This window comes from Dipodomys ordii, unplaced genomic scaffold (genome assembly GCF_000151885.1).
Source record: "Dipodomys ordii isolate 6190 unplaced genomic scaffold, Dord_2.0 Scaffold1, whole genome shotgun sequence".
In the NCBI taxonomy this organism is placed as follows: Eukaryota; Metazoa; Chordata; class Mammalia; order Rodentia; family Heteromyidae; genus Dipodomys; species Dipodomys ordii.
The window spans coordinates 34,631,467-34,646,527 of record NW_012267217.1 but is presented as its reverse complement, the minus strand read 5'-3'; the positions used below and the strand labels follow the sequence as shown (position 1 = coordinate 34,646,527).

Genomic DNA, 15,061 nt, shown 5'->3' with positions numbered 1-15,061 from the left:
ATGATATTTACATTGAGTATGGGGATCTATTAGTTCTTACACAGATGGGTGATACTCAGACTTAGTGTACATTTAAGTCATCTGGGATGCTTGTTAAGGGACCTTGCTCCAAGCCAGGATAAGCGGCTTACACCTAATAATCCTAGCTACTCAGCAGGCTGAAATCTGAGGATCATGGCCAGACTATGTAGGGAAGTTCATTAGACTCTTGTCTCCAATTAACCACCAAAAAGCTGAAGTGGAACTGTAGCTCAAGTGGTAGAACACTAACCTTGAGCAAAAAGCTCAAGAACAGCATCCAGGTTCCAAGTTTAAGTCCCAGGACCAGCACAACCACCGCACCCACCCCCTACCAACCAACCAACCAAAGAAACCTGTTCTAGAACTCTTCCTAATGATTCTGATGGAGCATGTGCTTGGGCCCAGAAATCTGTGTCTTAAAAAGATTTTATCAGGAACTAGTGGCTCACATCTGTAATCCTAGCTATTTAGGAGCCTGAGAGTAGGAAGATTGCAGTTGAAGGCCAGTTTGTGTACACTCATAAAAGCTCTTCTCAACCAGTAGCTGGGTACAGTAGCACACACCTATCATCCTAGCTGGTGTGTGGGTGTGTGTGTGTGTGCGGGAATTGGGAGGATCAGAGTTCTACATGGGCAAAAAGCATGGGCAAAAACTTTCATTAGACTCCATCTCAGCAGAAGCAGCTTGGTGTGTTAGTGCGTGCCTATTATCCAAGCTATGATATGAAGTGAAACACAGGTGAACTCAGTCCAGGCATGTGCCTAGACAGGAAGTGAGACCCGATCTCAAAAAAACAAACAAACAAAAAACAGTGCAAAAAAGGGTTGAGGTGTGGCTCAGTGGTAGAGTCTCTGCCTAATAAGATTGAGACCCTGAGTTCAAACCCAAGTACTGCCCTCCTGTGAAAGAAAGAAGAAAAATGAGAAGGAAGGGAGGAAGGAAGAATGGAAGGGGGGAAGAAAAGAAGGAGTGATTTTGATTCATATGGTTTATAAACTATATTATGAGACCTGAGACTGAAAATTGGAAATACCTTCTTGTGTCTGCCTTTCCTGATATTTAAAGTCAGCTCTTCATGTACAATTCCTTTAGAATTTTTTTATATCCTCAAGTTTCTAGTGAGCTACCTTTCTACCACTAGTTGTTAGAGTAATTGTACTTTAATAATAGTTACACATAATATATATTATATTAATATTATATTTAACATACATAATGATGATACAGGGTGAGTTTAGTTTGATCTTGGGGACTGTTGAAGGAACAATCCCTTTAACTGAACAAATTGAGCATCAATTTATATAATACTTATAGAACATGAAATTGTTATAATCACTATGAGAGAAAGGCCCCAAATGATGACTGAGTATAGCCTCGGGAATCAGCGCATGTCCTAGTAATCTGTTCATACTTGTGGATTGTTACAGACTTTGCTGACCATAACAGCAACGTATTTATGTCACCATATTTATTGAAGACTTACTGTGTGTCATTACTTTTACTTTGTTACATCAGTAATAGAAAGCACACAGTAGGATTAGTAAGAAGCCCCACCTCTGTGATTTTTCCATTGCGATGCTTACATTCTATTAGTGTTATTGCTAATCTTTGGGCAAATTCTTGCATGGCTTTTGTCTATTCTAGCATTCTTTTCACGTAAAGGTACACTTTTTTTTTTCCTTTTTGTGCTAACTTGGGGCTTGAACTCAGAGTCTGGGCACTGTCCCTGATCTTTGCTCAAGGCTACTGCTCTACCACTTGAGTCACAGTTCCACTTGTGGCATTTTGGCAATAAGAGTCTCATAGACTTTCCTGCCCAGGCTGGCTTTGAATTGTGATCTTCAAATCTCAGCCTTCTGAATGGCTAGGATTACAGGCATGAGACACTGGTACCTGAGTATAAAAGGTACACATTAGAACCTGTAAGTAGATTTTTGGTACCCTCAAAGTTAATGAATGGAGAGGCCAAGTCTGACTCTCTCAGTATCCTGGAAATTTTGCTCTTAACTGAAGGCATCTTTGTCAGACTGTAGGCAAGGGAGAATGCTCTATGTAAATGCAGGTACAGTGTTGACCTGGAAGGGAAATGCTAGCTGAAATGCTTTCCTTTTTAAAGAAAAGAAATACACATTGAGGTGCCAGTATTCTTTTCCTGCATTACAATTGTCTAAACAAACTTCATAATGCATATTCATAATGTATAACATCAGAGTTGATATTTTTTTCTTTTTGTACCCATGACTTTTTCCTATTATGACTTATAGCTCATATTATGACCCAGCTCTTCTTTTGCTTGTTTTTGTTCAATCCAATAGTTTTTAGGCTAGGAGCTCAGCTAGTGTTTCTCTCAATTTTCCATAGTTTTAGCAGTGTGTTTTACACACAGGTGAGCATTAGTAGTGCCTGGACACATTTCTGTCTAACATGGGCTCAAGGAATACATCGTTATTTTTCTGCTGGTGACTTAAGTATTTCCTTGGTTTCTACCAGTTTAATATCTTTTATTTACCTCATATAAATGTAGTAACCTTCAATTATCACACTGTTCATTTAAACTGTATGATTTCCTTGTGCTCAAAGTAATTATTCTATGATTCTGATTCATGAGATATTCCTTTTATTTCATCATTTGTGTCTCTGATAGAAATAATAATTTTTCTGGGTTCTAATCGTCTACTATCTAGGACATATTTGTATGATAAAGGCGATTGGACAGTCAGTGCTGTTACGTGGCCAGGTCAACTCCTTAGTCCATGAAGTACTGATTTATTGATCCCACATTGGAAAGATGCTTCTAAAGGACCCCACTAATTAGTCCCAGGAACTCTCTAGAAGTAGAGACAGGCAACTCATAGCTGTTCTTTTCTTGAAAGGAGCCATATATCCACTTGGCTGTATGAAAAGGAGGTTTACAGAAATGTCCAAATCCAAAAATCTCTCAGAGGGTCCAGGCCTTTGGATTGTGAAGAGGACTCCAAGTGATTCCTTAAACAGCTAGGGTTGACAGCTATAAGTAATGAGGCTCGTGAGCAGGGTCGGTACAGAGAAAATAAAAAAACAAGAGGCTCAATACAGGGAAAGGAACTCAGCGGTGGTCAGTTACTCATTATAATGGAAAATGTTGGACAAAGATGGGCCCATTTCATAGTTTCAGTGTGAGACAGACACATGATATCCCTTGACTGCTTACTGATCACAGAAGACTGTTGCCTGCTGTCAGAGAGAATCAAAGATCAGCACATTGATCCAAGAATGTCTGGCAGGCATGTTTATAAATTTAAATGATCTATGATGGGCTTTTTTATTTCCCAGAGGTATTTTACCTGGATATGTGCACATGAGTGCTCTCATTTGGCCGAAGAATCTGTTATCCTTAGAAGGTTTATTTCATTTTAGAGAGATGCCAGGGTTCTCGGCTTGACAAAGCAAGGTGAAATAAGTATGACTTACTCTGAGCCATTCTTTTGAGGTCTGTCATGTCTTAACTTGCTTGTCTCCATCAAGTCTGGGAGAACAGGACTTGTTCTAGGGAAGCATCAGTATTTTCTGATCATGTGTCCGTGACGCCCCTGCAAACTCTGCTTTTGTTGTAGGAGGCAGTACAAGTATTGATTAAGCACTCAGCGGATGTCAACGCGAGAGACAAGAACTGGCAGACGCCCCTCCACGTGGCAGCTGCCAATAAGGCTGTCAAATGTGCAGAAGTGATCATCCCACTGCTCAGCAGCGTCAATGTCTCCGACCGAGGGGGGCGCACAGCCTTGCACCACGCCGCTCTCAATGGCCATATCGAGGTGAGTGTTCCCATTAGTGGGAACTGGGGTGCTCCAGGCAGACCCTCACAGCCACAAGTGGGCTCTGATCGTATTATTGCCGAGACTTTGAGAAAACGTACAGATAATAGTTAGACACAAATCATCACATATGATATAATGTGGGCATAATCCTAATTGTCACTTGCATGATTATGTGCATTGAATGAATGGATAAATGAGTTGAAAAAGTGGGTTGCCATTTCAATGTTTTCGTGTGACGGATGCCACGGGATCTGTGGCGACAGCACCTTCTTACTGTTGTTTAAAACTCCAGACCTCGGATCCACTTTTAAGCTTGACGTGAATTTGGCTCAGATCACTTGGAGCCAGTGAGGAGCCGTCACCATCACAGAGTCAAATGCTTGATTTCATTGTTGATTATCTTTCAGATGGTTAATTTACTCTTGGCCAAAGGAGCAAACATCAATGCATTCGACAAGAAGGACCGCCGTGCCCTCCATTGGGCAGCATATATGGGTAAGGATTCCATGTAGATCACTCTCCCTCATACAAGAGGATAATTAAATAAAAAAAGACTGAAATTCTCTTAAGTTTTCTTTCAGGTCAAGTCTGACTTCAGGCTTGGGTTCCAGTTGAGTAAAGATTCAGCCTATTTTACTGGCACACATAGGAGGCTGTAGTTGGGTAGAGATTTGTCAGAGACTTACTTATTCCCTAAAGAGGAGGAGGACGAGGAGGATGAGTCACAGCCCGGATCTCTCTGAGTGTGCTCCAGTCTAGATTGGAAAGTTGCATGCACTGTGCTTATTTTAACTTGTTATGGCAGCAAAATAAGGTGCTTAGAAAAGCAAGAAGACAGGCTAGCAAAGCCAGGACACCAGGGCCATTTGTCTTCTTATGTATAAGTGTTTTTGAAAGAAACAAAAAGGAAGGAAAAGAGGAGCCTCTCCCTCCCCCTGGCTGTTTCCTAGGTGGTTGTGATTGGAGTCAGTAGCGATCTTCAGCGCGGGGGGGCCAGGCAGTGTCACTTCTGAGGGCTCCACTCCATTCTGCACTGCTCTGCGCTACTCCGCCAGGGGAGGAGAAGGAAGACATTACATAGCTGTTTTTTCCTTTTCACGTTTGTTGGTAAAAGACCTCTGACAAATGGTAGACCTCACAAAGTTTATTCTCAGTGTAGACTTATGGGAAATGAGGACTAAGATCCTTCCATTGTGTTTCTGAGGGACATCCTGCAAGTAGAAAGGAAGATAAATGCTAAAGTACCAAATTGTAAACAGCGTGAATGCCCACCCATGGGACAATATTTTGGTGGATTCTAGGGGAGCTACACAATGATGTCCATGGGTGTCTATTAGCATAGAAAACCTCTAGGATATGCCAAAGAAAAATGGACTATAGAACTGTATAAATAATACGATATTAATTTTTATTAAAAATTTGTGCAATAGAAACAAGTATGAAAACATATTGTATACTTCAACATTAATTGCTTATCTGTAGGGATGGTGATTATGGGTGATTTTTGGTGTCCATTTAACAAATTTTTGCCTTCATGACTTCAATGAGCCTGCATGCCTTTTATCATCATTTTGTACATTATCATTACATGTACCAGTGGGAGGGTTGAAAGGGGGGGCAAAGTTGAAGTAAATTATGTGATCATGGATAGGATTGAACGAGTCAGTGGACTTAAAAAAGCTTGAGAATCTTGCTGCATGCTGGTGGTTTGTGCCTATAATCCTGCTACTTAGGAGGCTGCAATCTGAGGATCATGGTTCAACACCAACTCAGGCAGAAAAGTCTGTAAGACTCTTATCTCCAGTTAACCGCCCCCCAAAACAAGTTAGGAGTGGAGTTATGGCTCAAGTGGTAGAGTGCTAAGCTTGAGCAAAAAAAAAAAACAAAAACAAAAACAAATCATCAGAGACAAAAACATTTAGGTCCAAAGTTCAAGCCCTAGTACACACCCCTAGCCCCTTTAAGAACCTTAAACTTTGCAAATACCAGTATCAACAAAAATAATATAGGCAGTCAAATTGGCCTAAGTGCTTCAGATACCTGATGGTGTCCTGAGGATGGGAGCCAGTGGATGTTGAGAAAGGCGGGGGAGGAGAGGGGAAAGAGAGAGAGGGAGAGAGAAAGTGATAAAAGCTAATAGATATTTTGGGTGCAATGAATTGCCAAATGTTCTGTGAAGGTTAATGGTATTTTCTGCTGCTTTGTTTGTCAAGGCCACCTGGATGTTGTAGCATTGCTCATTAACCATGGTGCAGAAGTTACCTGTAAGGATAAGAAGGGTTACACCCCACTGCATGCTGCGGCCTCCAACGGACAGCTCAATATTGTCAAACATCTCCTGAATCTGGGGGTAGAGGTGAGCCACTGTTAACATATCCCTGGGTAGCCTTTAGGTTTGTAGGTCTCTGTTTTTCAGAAACTTCATTCTTCTGCAATGTTATTCCCTTGGAGAAAAAAAAAATTTGGAGTTTATGTGGTCATAAAGGGCCATAGAGTAAGGAAATAAAAAACAGACCTCTGTGTCTACGTAGATAAATACATCAACACATAGTCTACATCATATATACTAATCTGTCATTTTTTTTAAGACTAGCTAGGATTCCTCATCCCACCTTCAGAATCTAGTTTTGCAAATGGTGGCTTACAGGCAGGATGAATGAATGAATGAATGAATGGCTAGCCAGAGACACACAGCTGACACCTCCGATGTTGAGCTCGAGGAATTGGCCTGTTCTGTGCTTCTTCATCTAGCATGGCAGGGGCAATGGTGAGCTCTGGAATGTCCTTTCTCTGGAGGGAGGAAAAACCAAGTGGCCATACTGAGACTAGGATAGTGATACCCGGCACCGATCATGGACAATAATTGGGCACCATGGACTAAATCCAAATCAGGACAAAGCCACTAGAATATGGCCTGGTGCGGTATCCAACTCCACAGCAAATGCAGAGCGGGTTGTGAGGCTGACTGTGTACAGGATCCACAGCCATCAGTCCCGCTACCCCTACCCTTTTCTTTTTATGTTTGCAGTGCCCAGTTTTTGAGTTTGGAACTCTCTTCCTGCTTCCCTTATTCTCATCTCTTCTGAAAACCAGAGCTAGCCTTTACCCTTTATCCTTTTTTTCTAGCCAGAGAAGAGAATAGCTCTCACAAAAGGAATCCTCTGGCTCTTCTTAGATCACTTTTTGTTGCATTCACTTTGGCCACGCTTTACCTCAGGGAGACAAGAGCTTTCAGAGTATCCTGCTGGGGTGAGCTTAAGCTTGGAGTAATTGTGCTGATGGATGGATATGTCTGTGCTCTCACCAAAGCCATTAGGCTTTTTTTAGTTGTTTTTCTTTTGTGTGTGTGTGTGTGTGTGTGTGTGTGTGTGTGTGGAAAGTGGAATAAAGTAGTGCCAGTGTATTTAATTGCCTTACGTTGGACTCATTTGCAGATTGATGAAATCAATGTCTATGGAAATACAGCACTTCACATTGCCTGCTACAATGGACAGGATGCTGTGGTTAATGAGCTAATCGACTATGGTGCTAATGTGAACCAGCCCAACAACAACGGCTTCACCCCTTTGCATTTTGCTGCTGCCTCTACTCATGGTGCTCTGTGTCTGGAATTGTTAGTAAACAACGGGGCAGATGTTAACATTCAGGTATGACACTTACTCTCCCTGTGTCAGATAGCTTCAAACCAGCCTCTGTTTCAACAAACTAATCACTATAAATTATGTCACGTTTTAATGAGTTGTTAAAAGCATCTTGTCCTGGATCAGGATGCTTCTCCAGCTGTGATAGTACCATCTGGAAAGCACTGAGTTTCCAGCCATGTATCCTTGGTAGCTTAGTGAATGCTCCAAGACAAACACTGTGTCTCAAGGATATAGGCTCAGCCCAGATTCAAATAGTCTGTATTGAGTTGCCTGGGAAGAACTGCAGAGAATTTGAAGGGAGGTCTGATGAGTATAGACCTGTTCCCCACTCTGGCATTGCCCCCAAATACTTTCCTGAAGTGAGCTGCAGATAGCAGCTTCAATGATGTATATTGATCTCATCCTGAAGATCATTCTTTTCTCCGCCACATTTACTAAGGACTGCACAGAGCCCTCTCTTGATATGGAGAAATACACCAAGATGAGGTATGTCTTGGTCCTCAGGGAAGGTGCAGTGGGGTAAGGGGATAATGTATGCTCAGATAATCATGGGGCAGGAGAGAACGTGATGAGTGTTTTTCCCCCACCCCGCCCTCCGAAAGTAATGACGTGTTGCAAAGTAGAAGCAAGTGTTGGCTGGCTTCTTGTCTGGAAATCAGAAAAGGAAGGTTGGGTTTGAGCTGAAAAGATTATCAGTTGCGAAGAGGAGTCATAGAGATAATTTGAGAGAAGGTGTTCAGGTAGAGAATGGCATAAGCAAAGGAGGTAGGAGCTGTGGATAGCATAAGCTGTGGGTGAACATCACCTTAGGTGAGTAGGTAAGCAGTTCGCTTTCTTTGACTAAGGAGATCCACACATGCAACATCATTATCATCTGGGTTCCTTTTGAATGTCGCATGGTTGAATATCCATTGCAACTTGCACCAGGAGACCTTGAACTCAGCTTCTACATTATCTTCCATTTCCCTAACTACACAGAGACGCTACAGCAAAGGTCTTGAGCAATCTGTTTCTGATTTGGATGATTTATAAGGTTGAATTTTAAGACTATCACACCAATCTTTTAAAACGACCTTCTGTATCTGTTCTTTTATTTATTTATTTTTTTGCCAGTCCTGAGACTTGAACTCAGGGTCTGGGCACTGTTTCTGAGCTTCTTTTACTCAAGGCTAGCGCTCTACCACTTGAGCCACAGTGCCATTTCCAGCTTTTTCTGTTTATGTGGTATTAAGGAATCGAACTCAAAGTTTCATGCGTGCTGGGTAAGCACTCTACCACTAAACCACATTCCCAGACCCCCCCCCCTTTTACATGGTTACTCATACTTTCTAGAATAACAATTTATAGTGATTAAGTAGAGTACAAAATGGATAAAAGGAAATAAGCCAGAAATAAGCTGAAATGTGGCACAAACAAGGAAGATGACTTACTTTAGTGGAAGAGTTTGGGCTTTCATAGTCAGTGGAGTCACTAATCATTGGAGAGTCATATTGTCAAACCAGAGCATCATAAACAGTAATCAGATAATAGAATGCCAAAGGCAGAAAACACAAAGAAAAAAAGGCATATGTTATTACATAAAATTTTAAAACTTTTTATGGTAAAGAAAACAAGATAGAAAAAATGTCCGTAGAACTCTGAACTTAAACAAAATTGAGAGGAAAATCCCAGGGAAATCTCTCTGCAATATATAAGAAAAAATTAAACACTCTTAAAATATAAGGAGCTCATACTAATCAAAAAAAAGTCTGGTAATTTACTACAAAATTTAGACAAAAGTGGATCATAACAGAGAGACTAGAAATCCATAAAAATATCCAGCATCACTAATAATTGAAAAATATACACTAATACCAAAATATATTTTTATTTTTAGTTCTGGAAAATATAAAAAGAATAAAACCCAGTATGATTACAGAAAAATGTAATCAATAAGTATGATTCCATTTTTTTAATATTAAAAAAGTTATATGTCTGAGTATGTGCACAGAGGGGCAAATACCTGGACAACATATCAATGTATAAGTATCGCTTACCACTGTGGAGAGAGGATATCATGATTTCTGATTTTAGTCTCTATTTTTATCTTCTGTTTGCAACATGATGAGCATGTACTATTTCCAGTTAGAAGAACATAACAAGCTACTTTGATTTTAGAGATGAGAAAAATCCAAGTGTAGTGGGTATACAGAGGGGATGACTTCGGGACAAGGGAACATCAATAAAACTGGTCTAACTCAGAGGTCATGAGGCTGGAGGAATGGAGGAGAGCTCATGGGTGGGAGAGGCTTTGCAGACAACAACTAGGTCTTGGCACAACTAGCTACAGTATGGGGGAGTTATAGGTGAATCTGGTGGAGAGAAGTGATATACTGAAGTTAACTAAAGGTTAGGTGATCACTTCTGGGGTTTTGGCTGCTTGTATTCCAATCCCCGCTTAGGTTTTGAATACCTAATTCAAAATCTTAATGATAAGAACATCTTTGTGTGTCTCATATTTTGGAGATATGTCTCATTTTTTCATCTATAAAATTAGAAAACAGTGTTGGGAGGATTAAACAGTTACACAGAGCAGTGTCTGCCACAGAGTAAGCACTTGGCAAATGAATACAATTGGTAATCATCTCTAAGAGCTGTGTCAAGAGAGGATAGGCTTAGGAGGCGAAATCAATGAATGTAGAGTTTGAGAAACAAGTTTTGAGCCATTAGTCAGTCTGAGGACCTAGTAACGAAAATATCTTCTAGTGTAGAAGAGCATTTGAGAATAGACGTAAAAATTTGAGATTGTTGCATTCCCGTAAGGGTGTCAGTTGAAATTGGAAGTTATGCTGTCACCCAAGAAGAGAGGGCATGATAGGTGGGAGGAAAAGGGGAGGGGGACTCTATGCTTTCAGGATCAAGAAGAGGAAGAAGAGTGAGAGAAAGGGGTAGGAAAAATGAGAAGAAGGAACTGAAGAGAGTGTGGTATCTTCATAAGGGACAAAGCAGCCAGAAACACAAGTGTAGAGTGGATGAGTTTCAGGGAGTCTTAGGGATTTCCTCATCTTCTAAAGGAATCCCAGCCAAGGTCCCCAAAAGAAGAGCATGGTGGGAAGAGGTCAGGAAGCAACCAGGTGGCCATACTACAGCTATCTCCAGGATTGTGGACATCTGTCTGCATGCAGAGGACATCCTCTGACACTGTCAAAGGAAGGCAAATTCCTGCGGCTAAAGGGGCTGTCTTTGTCAGCCTCTTTTTCGGTAACTGATAGTGTTGCCTGAATCTAGAAGGCCATACCCACTTACCTCTGCCCCTTCACTGATCAGTGGCCAATTAGATTGGGTAAGAGACTTCAACTGTATAAATAGACCTGAAAAGCATATTTATTTATTTTTAGTATTTAATATTCCTATAGACCATTAATTATAAATAGCATCTAAGAGATGCCCTTTTAAAACCAGAGACTTGTGTTCTGAATCAAAACTCACGTTCATCCTCTATCTCCATCTTCTCTACACGCTCTGATTTCCTTCATTCCTGTGGAGACGTCCTGTGTGACTCAGGAGGTAGCTTTCTAATTAAACTTGTTATCTCTCTGTACCACATTGCTCACTGGGTTTTGAAAATGTTTGCAGAGGCAAGACAATTTGTATTTGTTTAGATTTTTCCAAAGTTTTAAGGAAATAGCATCTTGAAATGCAGCCAGTACCCACCCACGTTGCCTCTCTTCCCATAATAAGCTGGAAGGATGTCTTCAGGAGCAATTACAAGATAGATGGAAAGAGGAGGAGGGAGAAGTGTTCTGAGTGCATTTTACAGTCTTTCTTTCTTTCTTTAACTCAGATTGACCATGGCTCTATTTTGATTTGGTATTGTTAATTTCGGATACAATAACAAAGATACTTTATGAAACAATCCATTGAAGTTGGCACCGATAGCTCATGCCTATAATCCTAGCTCCTCAGAAGTCTGAGATCTAAGGATGATGGTTTGAAGCTAACCCAGGCAGAAATGTCCTTGAGACTCTTATCTCCAAATAAGTACCAAAAAGCCAGAAGTGGAGCTGTGGCTGGAGTGGTTAGAGTACCAGACTTGAGTGAAAAGGCTAAGGGACAGTGCCTACCCTGAGTTTAAGCTCAGTACTGACAAAACAAAACACCCCCTCTCCCCCGCAAAACCCACAGAACCTCACAATTCATTGGAATTCATTTATACTTTGAAAATAGGAAGAACATATCCTTTATCTTCCCCATGACAGACAACACTGCAGATTCAGATATGCTTATCAACCCTATTTTTTGCAAGCATTTGAAGTTCAAGAAAGCACACTGATCGCAGTTGTGCTGGGTAAGACAGAGACAACAACAATTTACAGCCTAGACTCATTTAGTAGATGAATCCAGGAAAGATTTGGAAGGACAGATCTGAAGTATCACATTGACACTATAGCTGACTTTTACATCTTACTAACTGTGGTCATTTCTTTCCCTTTACCCAGAGGCCTAAACACTCCCAGGGAGAAGCGGGGTGTGGTGTTTGCTGTCCTGAAATGGGACTGGCTTTGCAAGCTGTGCTCTGTGGAAGCCAGTTAGTTCTGCCTTGGCTCTCCTTTTGCAATTTAGATAGTTGATAATCCTTAGGAAAAACTTTTATAACCTTTTCCAGGCGCAGGAAAGTGCTTAATTAAATATGAATATATTTCTAAGCACTTTATATATATTTAATCAAATGATAATTACTTGGACTTTCATATTAAATTCAAGAGAAAATACTGGAACAAAATTTAAAGAAATAGCACCACCTAGAGACAGTTAATATCAACTCTGAAATTTTTGCCTTTTCTTCCCTTACAATTTTGGTTTGTCATTATTTGTTTTAATTAAAAAAATATATATTTTTTAAAGAAACCTATTTTTATTTAAAACTGGCTTTTCAGTCATTTGAACTGTGTCTAGTCCTAACACCCAGGACCAGACTCTGGAGTTCGATAGCTTTAAGGGACCTCTTAATTACTTCTCCTTTTCTTCTAAAAATGATATCTTCAATAAAGCATCAAGGTTATTGTCATTCTCCTTTCTCAATAATTTCAGATTCAAATCCTTAATCATATTAAATAGATCCTATTATGCCCCTTATATACTTAAACTATAATGTTACATTTTTTTTTGGTGGAGATGTAGTTACTTTCTGATTACCTTCTATTGGCACAGACTTAGTATAACTACTTTTCTCTTTCCTAAGGAAGAGACAGACTTACAGGATATAATGTGTGGTTTTACTATAAGCTATTTAGTCTACAGTCTAAAATAGTGGCTTTTAAACTTGAATGTAGTGTGCAAGTTAGAAAGGAAATTTTTTTTGTCCAACTTCCAAGTCAGTCTCCATTTTTTTTTTTTGTCGGTCGTGGGGCTTGAACTCTGGGCCTGAGCACTGTCCCTCAGCTCTTCAGCTCAAGGCAAGCACTCTACACTTCCTTAGTGTCCATTTTTTGAACAAGAACTCTTGGAACGGATAGACTTTGGTCTACTAAAAGATACTTACTTCAGTGATTGTTTTCCAGTGTGGATTATTTTTTTTACAATAGTCATTTTCTTTTGTGTGCCAGTTCTGGGGCTTGAACTCAGGGTCTGGGTGCTATTCCTGAGCTTTTTTTGCCCAAAGCTAGTATTCTACCACTTGAGCCACAGCTCCACTTTTGGCTTTTTGGTAGTTAATTAGAGATAAGAGTCACACAGACTTTCCTGCCAGGGCTGACATTGAACCATGATCCTCAGATCTCAGCCTCCTGAGTACTTAGGATTACTGGGGTTAGCCACCAGTGCCAGGCTTACAGTAGTCATTTCAAAACTTAGATATGTAGATTAAATCACAAAAATTTAACATAGAGTTTTGAAACTTCATATTTTAATATCAGAGAAGCATTTCTTTAAGTCTAAACACTTCCACTTTAGAAAAAATAAAGGTGGCATGCATTTAAAAAGTATACTTGATAACTGGGTGTTGATAGCTCATACCTATAATCATAGGTACTCAGGAGGCTGAAATCTGAGGATTGGGTTTGAAGCCAGCCTGGGCAAGAAAGTAAGACTATTATCTCTAATTAAACAACAAGAAGCAGGAAATGGGGGAGCTGTGCCTCAAGGCACAGCAGCTCAGGAACAGCACCCAGGCCTTGAGTTCATACCCCAGGACAAGCACCAAAAAAGTAAATAAAAGCACTTGAATGAAAATAAGGATTCATGTTTTCCTTTATATATGGCAGCTAGATTTAGTGTACAAATTCCTAAGTGAATATGTTCGGTGGAATGCAAGTGTATATGAATGTATTAGCTGAATAGAGTAGATTCAAGGGAGAGTTCAAATAGTATAATTCCTTAGAAAGGCAACATCAAAGTTCAGCAAAAGAAAGTGGGTACTTGAAAGGGGTGGGGTGGGCTCCAGAGGAAAGGGATAGATGAACGAAGAAGAGTAGGAGAACACAGTCATGAATCCAATGCATATCCTACAACATTAAAGAGGAGTGAGAGACAGGTTTGTAGGGGAGGGTGAGTGAGAACGATGAAAGACATTTTATTCATAAGCTACTTTTTAAAATGGAAACTCCTTTGTTAGAATTACGTATAAAGAGTTTAAAAAAGATGCTTCTTGACTTATGGTGAGATTCTGTCCTCCATCTCAGTACATCCATCCTGATGGGACTGAAATACATTTACCGCACCTAACCTACCAAACAGCATGCCTCAGGAGTTGGTCCATGTAGAGCATCAGCTGTTCATCCATGGTGCAAGCCAGCTGCTGCTGCTCTTCCATACCTCTGGAGTGTTTCACATCACATATTGCTTATTGCTACCCCAGGAAAGATCAAACTTCAATTCTCTCCCTTCCTCCATCCCTCCTTCCCTCCTCCCCCCTCTCTTTCTCTGCCTTCTCTCACCTTCCTTCCTATCCTCCTTTCTCCCTCTCTCCCTTCTTCCTTTCCTCTTCTCCACCTATTTCTTCTTTTATTCCAGTGCTGGGCTTGAACTCCAGGGCCTGGGTGCTGACCCTTAGCTTTTCCCCTCGAGGCTAGTGCTCTGTCACTTGAACCACAGCTCCACTTCTGACTTTATGCTAGTTAATTGGAGATAATAAGGGTTTCATGGCCTTCCTGCCTGGGCTGGCTTTTGAATTGTGACCTTCAGATTCAACCTTCTGGGTACTAGGTTTACATGTGTAAGCTAATGACACCCAGCTAAAATTCTCGTTTGGTCTGCTAATGATAGGTTTTGTACATTTTCCATGTTTTGGCTTAATCCCTGTTGAGAAGTTCCTTAATTTGTATCATGAATAATAAAAGGAGGTATAAATTGAATACACATTTCTAGCTGATTATCAAAAATGGCAATTTTTTGAGCAGTTTCACACCTTAATCCTATGATTTCTAATAAATCAGGTGAAGGAAGAGATTTTCTTTTAGGACAACCAAAAGGGTATTCTCTATGGAGCTGGGACCTAGGGAATAGTGTAAGGTTTTTTTTTAAATTTAATTTAATTTTATTTGTGAACATACTGTACAGAGGGGTTACAATTACATGGGCAGGATAATGCATACATTTCTTACCAAGCATTGCAGCCTCCT

The 15,061-nt window shown here is 40.4% G+C and overlaps 1 protein-coding gene across 2 annotated transcripts in view; it reads left to right on the top strand.

The window, feature by feature from the left end:
- Positions 1–15,061, top strand: part of Ankrd44 (ankyrin repeat domain 44) — a 188,621-nt gene that overhangs the window by 49,967 nt on the left and 123,593 nt on the right. For both annotated transcript variants that reach the window (XM_013009697.1, XM_013009688.1), the window contains exons 4-7: positions 3,616–3,816; positions 4,227–4,314; positions 6,033–6,175; positions 7,254–7,466. In XM_013009697.1, the coding sequence (XP_012865151.1) occupies positions 3,616–3,816; positions 4,227–4,314; positions 6,033–6,175; positions 7,254–7,466 (645 nt within the window). The remainder of the gene's footprint in view (positions 1–3,615; positions 3,817–4,226; positions 4,315–6,032; positions 6,176–7,253; positions 7,467–15,061) is intronic.